The 15,712-nt window shown below is 50.1% G+C and overlaps 1 protein-coding gene across 3 annotated transcripts in view; it reads right to left on the bottom strand.

The window, feature by feature from the left end:
• DVL3 (dishevelled segment polarity protein 3) overlaps window positions 1-12,251 on the bottom strand; it is a 34,746-nt gene extending 22,495 nt beyond the window's left edge. For 2 of the 3 annotated variants that reach the window (XM_061452329.1, XM_061452331.1), the window contains exon 1: window positions 11,995-12,251. In XM_061452329.1, coding sequence (XP_061308313.1) covers window positions 11,995-12,161 — 167 coding nt within the window. In that variant the 5' untranslated portion in view covers window positions 12,162-12,251. The remainder of the gene's footprint in view (window positions 1-11,994) is intronic. The other variant, XM_061452330.1, reaches the window with a different exon arrangement.
• Between the last annotated feature and the right edge of the window lie 3,461 nt (window positions 12,252-15,712).

Here is a 15,712-nt window from a genome sequence, read left to right as displayed (position 1 = left end):
CAGTCCTAACCAAACCAAACATGTGCTGGCACACAACTTACTCAACTAGAGGTCCAGAAAGCAGATGAGAGTCATAAAGCAGGAGCCAATCAATTACTGTAAATTAAGAGGAATCAGATTAGCCAAGAAACAGGGAAAATGTGAGCTGTCTCCACCCCACTGCTGGTTTACTCTCAGCAATGAAAAGTCACTGCTTTTTCCTTCCCTTATGAAAGCCCTGATCCATGAGACTCCTGACATCTGATGGATGTTCCACTGGACAAAACAATATCTAGGCAGTCAGGAGACCATCACCTGCCTAGGACTCCTCCAAAGGAATGTCAGAAATTTACCAAAATGGGGCACAGGCCATGGTCTCAATCTGAAAGGAAGGCATCTTCTGCAAGCACACAGACTTTTCTGTTTCACCAGCCCAGCTATAAGTGATAGCTAGAATTAGTCCAGAGTCTACAGGAGGTGCCATGTACAGAACTCAGTTCAGATACTACCAGAACTCACCTCTGCACCAGTGATCAGCAGCCTTGCCAACAAGAGGGTGTTTTCCCACATTTCAGAAGAGGTTCTCCTCTGCAGGATCAAGTCCAACTCAGAGCTGCAATTTTTCCTTGGCACTGTGAACTCCCAGGCCTAACTCTATCACATGTTATTCAAAACTTTCCCACCTGCTATCTCTGACAACTGCTCCAAAGACTGGATAACGGCCAGTGACCTGCAGAAGTCACCATCACACGTAACATGAAGCGTTCCTCTTGTGGAGGGACCCAAAAGCCACAGCTGCCAAGGACGGAGAAGTGCAGTGGAAGGAAGCACAACCTGTCTGCAGTCAGTGAATATCCCATGAGCTCAGTAACTGTGTTGTACTGGTCACTCTACACATAAACTATTCCCAACAGCAGCCCAGAAAGACTTGTCACATATTATTACTGCAACAGGGCTATTTCTTGTGCCTGTGGATCTGCTGGTAAGTTACAAGACCCTGACTTTGATACTGACATCAAATTCCTATTAAGCAACTCTCCTTTAGTCACATGTAAAGTCACCACAAACAGTGCTAGCACCATGTGCTGACTGCCCAGGAGCTCACCTGGTCCCTACAGATATCATGGCCAGACACAGCCTCCACCTCAAGTCTACACACCTCACTACAGGGGAAAGCACGCGTGCCATGCAGCCTCCTACCACAGCGCAGACACCAACTGCACCAAAAGTCATGTAATATGAAGGCACTGAAAAAAGCCACATTGGCAATAACAGCACATCAAGAAAGACTGCTGCAGTAGGCTCCCGTGTTTGTGTGGGGGTTTCAGAAGCACAGACACATGCTGCGTGAGTCTTACCCAGCTCAAACACATCAGACTCAACATGCACACTCTGTGTAGATGTTTCTACCTCTGCATCAAGTCAGAGCTGCCCAAAGGAAACCCAAAGAGAGGGTACCCTAAGCAGAAGCAGATGTTGCCACCCTGAAAGTCCCGTGCTTCCTCCAGGATGACAGGGCAAGGAATAATCTTAAGAGTTTTCCCAAACTAACCCAGCTTTTGGCCCCAGCTGAAACAAAACATTTTCATTCTGGAAGGAAAATGCATCTCACAGAAGCCCCTTCAGGGCCTAAAGGTGCATTTATCAGCTCCAGGTCTAAGGCAGCTGGGAGGTCTGCCACAAGGGACTCAGCTATACAGCTAGATCCAAAAAAAGTCCCCCATTCTCAGAACTACAAAAGCCAGTAAGAAAAAATTCAAATGAACACAGTGCAATGCCAAGACTTTCTGCATTAAGGCCCTATACAGGCTTCCAGTATAGCACAGCATCTGCTGGGCCCACAGGCAAGTCTCTCTGAGAATGGCACTAAAATACTGGTTGGGCTAGGCAGGGCTGAGCGAATTGGGACAGCTCATTAGCCACATGCAAACAGTGGTACAGAGTTTGCATATCCATCACAGCTTCTGAAAAAAGCTGCAGTTTGAGAAGCTGCTGTGCCACGGGCTGACCAGCTAACAGCCATCAGCACAGCAGCAGCCTTCTCTCTGCCCTGCTGATCCCGTCAGGCCACAAAGCCAGGTTTGTCCCCACACTCCCTACACTGCTCTGGCTGTCAACAATGGTGGCACGGCACAGTGTACAGAGCACAACCTATTTGCTCGCAGATGGTGAGACACAAAAGGACCATGGATCCCAAGCAGGGCAGAGCAATGCTGAGGGAAAAAGTTGAAACCCAGCGAGTGGACAGGCTAACGTGCCAGCACCAGCTTCCCCGCTATGATAATCAGTAGAGCCACAGCTCCCAAAACACAGACCGCTTTGGCAAACCCTCAATGTCCTCAGAACCAGCCTGTACACGGCAGGAACTGCCAGCCTTCAGAAAACAAGGAAAAGCCCACAGTCTCTGTTATCCAGATCCGGAATTCCAAGCCTATCACAGAGACAGCTCCCAGCTACGGCAGGGGGCACGAAGCAAATAAATTCCCCTCCAAACCCTAAGGGCAGGTCAAAAAACAGCAGAGGAAAGACCTTCCCACACAATGGCTGGTGCCAGCTCTCCCAGAAACAGATCTCTGCTCCTAGTCACGCAAGGAAGCCTTCTCCCCTTCAGCATGTCTTCAACCAGGACCAGAGGACGGACTCCCTCTACACTGCTTCAGTCCCCACTCTCTGTATCTTCTTGTCCTCCAGCTCTTGCAAGATAGCAAATTTTACCCAACAGATGCCCCAGTGAGGGGACAACCAACACAGAGGACTTGGTGGAGCAGGCTACTCAAATGCTGCTTCTGCTACCTCCAACAGCTAGTTGTGACTGGAAAAACAATGCCTCTGGCGCATCTCCTTTAACAAGTAACTGATACAACCACCACAATGGTCCCAACCCTCCACTGCAACACAGAATCCCACAGCACAGGAAGGTCAGCAGCAGGCATTTCTCCCTGACAAGGCCTCCAGAGAATTGCAGCCCATTCCTGGACAGGATCAATATTAGTGCTATAACAGTAACAACACATTGATGGAAAGAAGTGAAACCAAGAGCTACAGCGCAGCGACTCAGGAAGATACTAATACTTTAGCTAATACAGTCCTTGGAGACAGTGATATTCACTGCCCAAGAGCTCACATACTCTTTTAAGGCCACCATGGCATTACACAGATAAGCACATGGACAAAGCAGACAAAGTCACAGAGATTAGACTAATTCCCAGATTTGTACCTTACTTCAACGCCTTCCAAAAAGGCTTAACAAAAGGATTTTGTCCAAAAATTTCCAACAGGAGCCACTGGCAGGATTAAGTTTTACTTAACTTGCCAACTGCTGCCTAACAAGCCAGCACCACCAGTACAAACAGTAACACAGCCACGTGGTGCCACATCCCCCTTCTGGAAGACCATCGTCCATCTAGCACAGGTCAGAAGGGCAGACTCTGAATAACAAACAGGGAATGGAGAGAAGAGGAAATCAATAGGAAACACCAAAAAACAGACAGCCCTGACTGCTGCCTCATCAGATGTGCAGTGTGTTGCAAAGCTGGTGTGACAACACGAAGGCAGCTTCCTGTAGGCACAGTCGCTGCTGTGTTCTGCAAGCCCAGCGCTCCTTTATGGGCCTTTACACAGATCAAGTATCCTAAACCACAACATTGTTATATCTATTTTGATGCAGACAATGGTGGAGGAGTAGCATTCATTACAGCAGATGCCCTCAGCTTAGAACAGTTCAGCAACTGCAAGAGGCTTCCCACAACTTTAAGTATCATGAGCTCAAAAACAACTTGAGGAATTTTAACTATGCTCCCCACACCTCTAAGATATACAGCCTTCAAGTCTAAATGGAGAGCCTGATGCCCACCCTGAGAGAGGACCAAAGCCAAACACATCTGTGCAGCAGAAAAGCTGTAGGGAAAACCAGACTTGTTTATGACCTGGGGAATTACAGACCAGTCAGTCTCACCTCTGTGCCTGGCAAAATCTTGGAGCAGATTCTCCTGGAAGGCATGCTAAGGCACATGAAAAACAACAAGGTGCCTGGTGACAGCCAGCATGGCTTCACTAAGGGGAAATCCTGCCTGACCAATTTGGTGGCCTTCTATGATGGGGCTACAGAACTGATGGACAGGGGTAGAGCAGTTGATGTCATCTACCTGGACTTGTGTAAAGTGTTCGACACTGTCCCACACGACACCCTTGTCTCTAAATTGGAGAGACATCAATTTGATGGATGGACCACTCGGTGGATAAAGAACTGGCTGGATGGCTGCACACAAAGAGTTGTGGTCAATGGCTCAATGTCCAGCTGGAGACCAGTAACGAGTGGTGTCCCTCAGGGATCGGTGTTGGGACCGGTCTTGTTCAACATCTTCATCGCTGACATGGACAGTGGGATTGAGTGCACCCTCAGCAAGTTTGCTGATGACACCAAGCTGCGTAGTTTGGTTGATACTCTGGAGGGAAGGAATGCCATCCAGAGGGACCTCTACACGCTTGTGAGGTGGGCTGATGCCAACCTCATGAAGTTTAACCATGACAAGTGCAAGGTCCTACACCTGGGTCGGAGCAATCCCAGGTGCAGCTACAGGTTGGGCAAACAAGAGATTCAGAGCAGCCCTGTGGAGAAGGACTTGGGGGTGCTGGTCATGAGAAAATTAACATGAGCTGGCAGTGTGCGCTCACAGCCCAGAAAGCCAATGTATCCTGGGCTGCATCAAAAGGAGCGTGACCAGCAGGTTGAAGGAGGTGATCCTGCCCCTCTACTCTGCTCTTGTGAGACCTCACCTGGAGTATTGTGTGCAGTTCTGGTGTCCTCAACATAAAAAGGACATGAAACTGTTGGAACAAGTCCAGAGGAGGGCCACAAGGATAATCTGGGGACTGGAGCACCTCCCATATGAAGACAGGCAGAGAAAGTTGGGGCTGTTCAGCCTGGAGAAGAGAAGGCTGCGTGGAGACCTCATAGCAGCCTTCCAGTATCTGAAGGGGGCCTATAGGGATGCTGGGGAGGGACTCTTCATTAGGGACTGTAGTGATAGGACAAGGGGTAACGGGTTAAAACTTAAACAGGGGAAGTTTAGATTGGATATAAGGAGGAAATTCTTTCCTGTTAGGGTGGTGAGGCAGTGGAATAGGTTGCCCAGGGAGGTTGTGAATGCTCCATCCCTGGTAGCGTTCAAGACCAGGCTGGACGAGGCCTCAGGTGATATGGTTTAGTGTGTGGTGTCCCTGCCCATGGCAGGGGGGTTGGAACTTGATGATCTTAAGGTCCTTTCCAACCCTAACTATTCTATGATTCTATGATGCTATATGCACAGCAGTCTTCTTTCCTGAGCATCCACAAGTGCATGGTGGTGAATAACAACCTCCACCTTCAAGAGTTCAGGCCACAAGGCTGCAGACCTGTACATCCCTGACTGCTGGGAGACCAGGTGGGGAAATTACAGGTGAAGGAGACCAGGAGCATGCTGGAGAAGAGGGAGTTACTGAAGGCTCAGTGCTCCAAGCACATGGGCCTTGGGCCTCGGGCCTCCATCCCTACAAGCCAGAACATTCCTTCTCAGAGTCCATTACGAAACACTGCCTGCCCAGCTGCCCATCTTGCTTTCACCATAGCTACATAAGGAATGTCACTCCTTATGGCACTACCCAGAAGATCCAATACTCACTCTGCAGGTGAGCCTATGTCTGGGATTTGGGAAGGGCGAAGTTCTAGATGAAACTCTCATAAGTTGTATTTCAGCAAGGATCAGAAGACTGAGCAGTGGGGCCACCACTATCATCCCATAACAATGAACAATGTTCAGGTCATGACCCAGATTATGGTGGTTTATGAGCTACTTTTAACAGTGTTTGGCCTTGACCTCAGAGACTGAGCCATGTTGAGCACAGCTGTACCACAGTCAGGGTACACACATTTACTTCATGGCAATTCCTGAGATATTGAGGTAGGTTTTTGCTCTGCGCAGGAATTTGGAGGACCAGAGTACTCCAAATGATTTAAAAACACAGAATTGCATCAAAACAGCTGCATTCTCATGGATGAGAGAAGGTTTCTTGACCTTTCTTTCTCTTTATTAAGAAACATTCCCATCAAAAGCACAACTGAAAACAATACCTCTCCAGAAAAAATGCTGGCTTCAACATAACACCATATTTTGGGAGAAAATGCATTCAATAAAAAAAAGAAATTCGGACCAGCTATAGCTGCAAACAAGTTCAATAGCTGCTGTAAAGCTTCATTGTTTGCATAGTACAGACAAGGCCTTAGGGAAATTGGTCTGCAGCCCGATTTGGCTAACTTAGCTTTCCGAACGCCACCCCTGGGCAAAGAAGCTAGGCTACGACTGCCATCCAATGTGGCCTTCAGAGCACAGCTCCAACCACAACAGAGAAAGCCAGACACCTACAGAGTGAGTTATAGCTGGGTCTGAACAGCAGGACACACACTGCCAGGCGCAGACAATACAACCCAGTAAAGAAGCAAATAACATCAACTAACCCTCTCCATCTGCACCCCAGCCATGGCACTGGTGCAGCCTCTCACCACCACAACACTTGGAAACAGCCTCCAGCAGCAGCTACAAGCCGGGATCATCAGCTCCAGTGTCGATGGACCACCCCCCAGCACAGGCAGCATCACAGGAACTTCCCACCAGCGCAGACAGTGGTTATCAGCTCTCTGCCAAATCCTCTGCAGCCCAGGAGACAGACGCGCAAGCTGCAGTAACCTACATGCAAAATGTCAAAAAAATAACCTCTGGTGGACCCTAGCTAGCAAGGGCAGCACATCTCACATGAGTAGGTGGGGAACCCGCATCCTCCAGAGCGGGTAGCACAACAGATTGGGTGCTGTGGTCTCTCACATGGCAAAGTGCTACCCTCTGCACAGAAAAGACAGGGACTGGCCAGAAACTGGAGAAAAGTGATGGGCACCTTACAGCAGGACCAGGGCTGTCACTGGGACAGAAGCACCACAGAGGCGAGCATGCAATAGAGTTTTGAAGGCCCTTTCCATCACAGACCTCTTGCTATCCTCTCCCTACATGAAATACATGCTGACATGGAAGCTCTCTCCACCAGGGGCAAGGGGTAAGCAGAGGTCTTCTGCAGACAGCGAAGTTTCAAATTAAAAATGAAATAAATATAAAAAGCTCCAAAAATCAAAACAAAACAACTCCCCCAACTCACGCTACAAAAAGCTGGCAGGAAAGGCAGTGGCACCATGCCAGGGGCTCACCACTGCTTAGGGACTAACACTGCTTATTAAGTTTAGGATCCCTTCCCCAGCTCCAAACTTCCAGCCAGAATGACAGTCACTGCTGGCATCAATTTCAAAAAGACCCTGCAATAAAAATAAATCACTCAGCCTTTCAGTGAACATCAACGCATTTCCCCATGCACATGTGCAGGAGATGAGGTCGCCAAATACCAATGGCATCTGACCCCTGCAGTGGGAATTTCACCAGGGCCCGCTTTGTTCTGCCTCCAGAGCATTGCCCTAATCACTGCCTCATATCCAGCTTTGGAGAGCAGGTGATAATTAAGCAGGTCTGGATTAGATACTGGACTAGTGATTAGCTGGATACCAATTTTCACTTAACAGCTGAGACCTACGAATCACTCACCACAACTCTGAAGTTAAAATTGGAATAGAGATCTGCAAGAGGGAGAAACCAGCAGCGGTGTGAGGAGCAATGCCATCCCACCAGTGTACTTCAAATCACTGGTGTCTTCCCGGCAACGCTGAACAAGTAGGTGACATGCGGAGGAAGAGATAGTCCCCTTGCAGGAAAAGTAGGTCTTTCTGCTCTCCAGCCTAGAAGATGAGAGGTGGCCCAGTGGAGAAGGACAGAAATTAAAGTCTGTTAAAAAAACCCATGAAAAACCTTGATGAAGAACATAGATCTCATGAGCGGTCATAGCACTACACTGATCTAAAGTACTCTCCTGCTGAGCAGCACACAGATCTTGCCTGTAAAATGTTGAATAAAAAGAGGAAAAAAACCCAAACCTCCTTCTCTAATGAGGGCAAGGTTAGCAGGCTAAGGATAGTTCCACGCTTCACAGAAAGGCATATCCACACAAAGTATCTGAAGTCCAAGAAGAGTATAGTACATCTACGCACTGCCATACTTCCACCATCAGATTCCTTAGCACCTCCACGTCTCCAGCTCTGGAATCAGCGATACAAGAAGCCAACAAAGGCACAAAATCTCTGCACCTTGTGTCACTGCTCTGTAGCACTGGGCACAAGCTGGATTCTCTGTGGCTGTAGCCCACTGCATGGTGGGTACATGAGGCAATGAAATTTGCAGCCTTCCTGCTGCTCAAAGCTCCTCTCCCGAAGACTGAGTGCATGAAATCTCATTTCTCCTCCTTCCCATCTAGAGGTGACACCATTCTGGGGTCTTCTTAATTTGGGGTTGAGTGCTTTCACTAGGATTAGCTCCTGGCATAGCCCAACAACTCCACAGCCACCCAGGGGAGCCTCAGTTCACATTTCCAAGGAGATGTAAACACTGAAGCTGCTCCACCACTGCCCTGATTCTCAGAGCAAGCAAATATTAACAAGATAAACAAAAGAATGAAAAATCCCACACACCAAGACTGCAGCTGTAATACTGCCTTGGGGATAGGAATGCCAGGCTGGAGATTTACAGCCTGGAAAGAGGGAGAAACAGATTCTGTCTATGCAACAGAGGTGAGAGGAAACATTGGATCACATCTTACTCCAGCTGACCCTGGAAGGTGAGATGCCTCTCTTCCCAACAAGACGTAAGAACTTAGTCTTATGCCACAGGGATCCTGCAAAAGGCCCAATCACTGATGAAAACAACAAGCCATCAGATCTGCAGGTTGTCTCCTGGTTGATCAGCTGCCATAAGGCCATCCACCGTTAAACAGCTCATGTCTTTCACAAAGGGGCTTTACCCTGGCTGCTACTTCTGGGCACTGCCCAACTGACAAAATGCAGTCCAGCTCAGAAACTGTCAGCACAAGCCAGACCCATCCCCCATGCTGGGCAGAGAGCATCGTGAGGAAAGGAATGAAGATACTTGTGTGAGAATGCAATGCCCTTCTTTAGCATACAGCTTTTGAATACAGCCATCATTAATCTCCTCCTGATTTTCACTAATTACCCGGGCATTTACAGTCAAGCAGCTTAGGTGCCTCCTGCCCATCCATTCCTGTCTCTCCATGTATTGGTCCCTGCAGACCAATGGCTTGCTGTCTTGGACACCAGTTACTGGGGATCACAAAACATTTCAGTTTTACTCGATGTTCTTAAAGGTCTTTTACAACCTAAATGATTCTATGATTCTATTTCAAGTGGTGCCTGGGGCTCCAGGGCTTCTCAGAGACAAGGCTGCAGATGGACTGTTCTAGTCCAGCTTCCCCATGCTCCAGCCAACCACCAGCATGCTCTTCAGCTCTGGAAAGGAGCAAAGTCAGCTCTCCTGAAGGGGCATCCATGGTGGCACCATGAGAGGCTTTCTCTCCTCTATCCCACACAATGCTCTGCTACTTGCTGCTCCAACTGCACAATTCATCACAGAGAACTTCCCTGAGGAACAGACTGCCCACATGCAGCCTCCAACCCCTCTCAGCTGTGCCTTCCCTTTCAGAGAGGTTCACACTTCCCAGAAGAATTATCTGAATGAGTCCCAACAAAAACCTCATCCCATGCATTTCTGACGCAACTAAAGCTTCTTCCTGAGTGATTTTCCCATCTCCCTGCTAGCATCCACAATAACTCCCTATGCTGCTTTATCACTGAGTTTCATTAATCTACCATCTGCCTCCTCTTGTGGAGCCTTAAAGAAACAGAGGAGGATTAAAAGGCACAGCACAGAACTTTGCTGCCACCAGACCCCTATTCCCAATGTGAGACACTTCTATTTATTACTAAACTTTGTTTATAGTTACGCAGACACTCTCCCACCCACATGGCAATGTTTCATTCAAGACAAGTTTGAATTCACTTCAAGAACAACATTTCAAAGGATTCCAAAGCATTTGTTTACAAACAGCATGCACAGAGAAGTTGCTTCTCCCACCAATGAACACAGTCCCCTTCAAGATGGGGAGAGGCAGCTGTTTCATAGCACCCAACAGTACTCAACAGCTGAGGGACAGGAAATGATCCACAGACAACTGATATTGCTGAGGAAATGTATGGAAAATGAGGGCTGGAGGCTTCTATTTGCCTGGAGAGAACAGGGAAGCTTCTAAGGACTAAAGCTCTCCATTGGCTCATGAGGAATTCAGGGAGGCAAATCATCCCAGACTGTGGTCAAAGGAGTGACTCCAAATTTCAAGCCTCATGTGAAAGCTGGCACCTCCCAAGCTAACGGGAACCTGGGCACTGGGATAATTTGGCTGCAGAGGGGAGAGCACCCCCTGCAAAGGCAGCCACATCGATCTCCATCCCAAGCCCTGAACAGGCCCAGCCCTGTTCAACGTAGGGTATGAGCCAAAATCACAGCCTAGGGAGGCATCTGGCGCAATAAGACGACACTAGGAAGACTATAAAACTGAAAGCTTTTTGTAATCCCAGCCTCCATACACAAGACCTACTGTAAACACTGAATCTTCAGGGGGGTGTAATCCAGAGGAAGGAGGATCATGCAACTCTTTCAAATAGCAAAGCCAGGGATGGAAAAGGGTCACATGCTGTAAAAGCCAAGAGAGGCTATGTTCACAGGATAGAAACAGAGGTCCCCAAAACGCTAGAAGAGAGTCAGATGTAGGAAGATTCCAGTCAAAACAGTGGGGACAAAGTCTAACAGAGTTGGCCGCACACAGTACTTGCTCCCCAGCACAGTCACTGACTTTAGGAAGGCAGCAGACAGTAGGGGCTCCGCAGAAGATAAGTCAGTATAGCCGTCCAAACAAGAGACAGAACACACCTCTTCACCTCCAACCAGCCATATGTGACAGAAGGAATCAAAGGGTATCAAAAAAGAAGTGATGAAAACATCAATGCTGGAAGAAGCCTGCCGTGCAGCAGATGGGATGTGAGGCTGTACCCCTCTTCTATAAAGACCCATCCCAGAGATGAAGCCCAGGACATCTTACTTTGAGGATGGGACACATACATGGGTACAGTAGGTCTTGTAATACACCTCTTACTCAGAGATGAGCAGCATGTGGAGACCTCTTGCTCCTTCTCCATGAAGGGAGGGGAGGAGAAAGTTAGTCCCCTTTCCCCATTGCTCCTAAAGATGAGATGCAGAGCACAAAGCTGCCAAAATGGATGGCCCTCCCCAGAATGGATGGTAGGAGAACAAAACTGTCCCCAGATCCACTCCCTGGGAAGGGCTGATGGAGCATTGCCCCTGCATGCTCTTGGCGGAGGGAATACGGGGCACCCTCTCCAGGCAGGCACAGCAAGAGATACCCAGGTCCTTTATATGGAAAATGACAATCCCAGTGGGGATATGCAGGGGGATGCCTTTCCTATACACCCCACAGTGGAGAAACCCTTTCAGGCAATGTGCTGCTCAAGCATCATAAGCAGGGGTGATCCTCTGGTAGGGCAATGGTCTCCAAGGTGCCTCTGGCAGACCTGGGGTGCAGCCCAAGAGAAAGTGCATGGAGGCCACCACCAGTTCCCCCATAGAGCAGCTCACAAGGGGCAGCTTCCCCCAGAGCCATCAGGGAAGGGCAGGATGGGGAGGCTGTCCCCAGAGGCAGCACACAGGAACCACCAGCCCCAGAGAAGGTGCGGGGGGGGGGCAGCTAAGGTAACAGAGGGTGCACACACCGCTGGATAGGGTGCACACAAGGGTCGGGTATCCCGAGACAGAGCCCCAGGCCAGGCTCGAGAGGGGCCGCCAGTCCCGAAGGGCATCCCCCACCCCGGGGGTCCGAGCCCCTCTGCACCGGGGGGGCTCCCCCAGCCAGGCACACGCAGCCCGCTACGCCACGGAGGACCCCCCACAGGCCCCGCGGTAGCCCGCCCTGCAGGCGCGGACACGGGGGACTCCCCCCGCGGGCCGGGCCCAGGTCCGCGCTCACCCGAAGTCGTCGTCCATGGACTTGAAGTAGAACTTGTAGTTGGGGCGGTTGAGGAGGCCCTTGAAGTCGCCGAGGGTGACGCGTTCGGCCGGGATCGGCAGCTTCACCAGGTACGGCGTCTCCTGCTCGTCCAGGTGGTAGATGATCTTCGTCTCGGCCGCCGCCATGGCGCCCCTGCCCGGCTACCAGGCCTCCGCCTCTGCGCCTCCGCCCCCGGCCCGCCGCGGCCCGCGACCCCCGGCCGCCGCCTCGGCCCTCACGCGGCCCGCACCGACCCCCGCCCGCGTCCCGTCCCGGCTGCGGCCTCCGTGCACCCGGTCCTCCCGCGCCCCTTGTTCTCCAGGTCCCAGCGCCGCCCGGCTCCAGAGCGCAAGCTCGGGCTTCGGCGGCTCCTCCCCCGCCCAGCAGCCCGCCCGCCGCCCCGGCTCAGGCTCCGCCGGAACCGGAACCGGCGCCCCACGGGGCCGTGCCGCGCACGGAGCACCGAGGGAGGTCCCAACACGGACCGGGGATTAGCGGGCACGCTGCGCGCTGCACGGACCCGCACATCCGCAACTTAGAGCCATGCGGGGCTACAGGCCCGCACCTTGCCCCCAATCTGGATCCCGCACTGATACGAGATCCCCCCGGCCTAGAACTGACCTCCATCAGTCCCTGGCCCCCACCCGCACCCCTCCTCCCCTCTCCTCAGGGCTATACAGCCACTGCTGCTCCTTCCGCACCACATCTCTTCTGGGAGCATTCTCCCTGGGACTGCACCCCACAGCACCTTCCCAGCCATGCACAGCCCCACTTGCTGTGGATAGGTTTATATTTTTACTTTATACCCATATCCCTTTACATACTGCCTTGTATAGCTCACACACCTGCATTCCCAGCCCTAGCCGGCAAGCACCCATATACCCCTCCCAGGCTTTCCATCCCCACTCAGCTTTCAACCCCTTGCATCCACTGACGCTGCTTCACACACATGATCGTTCCTGTGCCCCATGTGCTTCTTCTTCCTGCAACCTCCACTGCGTCTCATGGAGACACCCCAGCCTCCCCGTCCAACTTGGCAGCCCTGGTCCTTTTCCACAATACCTCCCAGCCTTCTCTACTCTCCTCATACAACTACATGCCCCTCAAGTACAGATGACAGAACATGAGGTGTATCCTGTCCTCCCATGTCCAGGCCCCTTTGAACTCCCCATAATCTCCAATGGCCACCCCACACAGGGACTCTGCTGCACAAGAGAGTGCAGTACTTCTCCCCCATCTTCTGCTGTGGCTTCCCTCCAGCCCTTTGTCACCATCCCACATCCATCTCTGATACTCTGGTACTGAGCACTGCAATGACCCTTCAAGTTCCCCAGCCTCATTTCCTCACCAAGCAGACTCCATCCTCCGCTCTTCACAAGCATCCTCCTTTCTACATACTATACCTCTTCAACTGCACACGTCTGCTCCAACAGCCCCTTGGCTCTGTGGTTTATCCCCCATTCTCTCTCTCCCTGGACCCCATCGCTCTTCCCTACAGTCATCAACACTGTGACCCCAGCCCCTAGGACTTGCCTTTGTGTTGCAGCAGTCTTCCCCTCTGGAAACCCCAGCAGCGCCCAAGGGGTGGCAAGGAACTGATTCCATTGGCAGTTTCCTGGAGCTGTGGCTGAGAGCAAAGCTGGGGTGGACAGAGCTTGGGGAACACCCACCACCAGGAAGGTCAATAACCACTTTGCAACATCCTGGATTAGAAGGAACAAATGCAAAGGAAGAATCACACCATGGGCCTGCACGGGGTATGAGACTAGATCACCAGCCCTCAGCGACAGACTCACCTGCTTCAGGAAGAGGAGCCAGAGAGATCTTATAGGGCACAGAGTCAAGCTCCTCAGGCTGGCAGGGTGGTGTGAGCCAAATAGCCTTCTCATGCATGAAAGAGTCCTGTAGGCGTTGCTAGCAATTACTTGGGCAGCACTGCCTGGCTGGGTGAAGACTCTGACATGAAATTAAAGAAAAAAGGTAATCAAGGGAAGACCTCAGGTAAGCACAAGTTGTAAGAGGCATGAGGCTCTCCCATGTTTCTGCATCAGCTCTTGGAAGATTGTCACTTCCTCATGCTCAGAACTCTGAGGCAAAAGCTGGCGTACCTGGAAAGAAGAATCCAGGTCAGGAATGGAAAAGTTTAATTTAAGCTGCTTCTTATTGTGTCAGCCCTGACAGAGATAACCTGGAAGTCTTTTTGTAACACCTCCCTGCCCAAAAAGCTGGGCCTCTGTGGAAGAATTATAGTTTTTCCTTGTCAGGCCACTTTCTTGCCAGTCTCCCAACACAGCTGTGGATGCACCTTGGAGCCTGTACATACTTGTTAAGACACCTTTGTTACCAAAAGGGCAATTTTCTGAAGTGCTGAGCTCCTGAGGCAGCACATGCAGCCTGGAGGAGGGGTGCCACACACCCTCAGTGTGGTAGTGGGAGAAATCTCATTGCTACAGCTGCCTTTTCTTTCAGAACAGGCCAAGTGATTGAATAGACTCAATCGACAGATTGGTTTAACTGCTCACAGAGGTCTTGTGAAGTATGACTCACTCCTAATGAACGGAGGTTAAAAACACAGCCAAAGAAATTAGTAGTAGGGGATCGTGCTGAGCACTACAGGTCCACAAGAGTTTCTGAGCAGCCTGCTGGCCTATGCCTATGTTTAAATATTGCAGCACTGGTAGCATTACTTCTCCTGACAAAATAAACAGGCTCCAGGCATTTTAGTGCATCTCAGAACAGCACAAAGCAGAGGTGGACGTACTCATGTTCCATCATTTACACCTTTAAGCAACACAAAATTATTATCTTTTTCTAAAAAGGACATTCCTTAACTGAAGTTATGGGCTTGATACGGGAACACAAAGTGACATCCATCCATCCATCCATCCATCCATCCATCCATCCATCCATCCATCCATCCTCTTCAGATGGGAAGTCAAGACACTTGACTACTATCGCCTCAGAAAAAATAAGAATACTTTATGCTTACCTTGCTCAAAAAAGTGGGTTGCACAATCAAGGTTGCTCTCAAAGGCATTTCAAGCCAAACATAAATCTTGATTGAAAGCAACAGAAAGCATCAAGTCCACCCTATACTTAAGCAGTACAATTTATGCTCCTTTAAAAAGTCTACACTTACCTGCCCATAAGGATGCTGCACCACACCAGAATTCCATCTTGGAGAATATTAAGAGTCCTACTTTGTCTCCTTTTTGTTACTCTATCCCAGAAAAGTAGCAAAACCGCACCCCATCCCACCAAGGCCTGAAGGGTAAGGATATCTGCCTGCAGAACATTATCCCCTCGATAAAAAAGCAGCTCACACCATGAAGAAGTTGGCTACTATGGAGCAAAGGAGGAGGGAATGTGGAAAAACCAAAAGTGGAATTGTTATTTGGCACAAAGAATCAAGAGCCTCTGGCAAAATCCAGACATTTACAGAACTACACATTAAATGCATTTTTAAGCCATCTGTACACTGTAGAAGGAAAAAAAAAATTGTCCAAGGGGATTTTAAAATTACCACGTCTTGCAGCTGGTTTGTAGATGGTTTTACAAAGCGCCCTGTAGCTGTCCTTTCCCTGTCTGCCAGTTCTTACTCCCCAACATGAGGAGAGCACAACACAGTACTTAACAGCCAACATTCCCACTGATGCTAATCATGGTGAAGGATAACAGGTTTCACAGGATTTTAAGT

The sequence above is a fragment of the Pezoporus flaviventris genome, unplaced genomic scaffold (genome assembly GCF_033815535.1).
Source record: "Pezoporus flaviventris isolate CSIRO_AGI_PZ_B2104156 unplaced genomic scaffold, CSIRO_AGI_Pfla_v1 ptg000013l, whole genome shotgun sequence".
Taxonomy (NCBI): Eukaryota; Metazoa; Chordata; class Aves; order Psittaciformes; family Psittacidae; genus Pezoporus; species Pezoporus flaviventris.
This window is presented reverse-complemented; position numbering and strand designations above follow the sequence as displayed.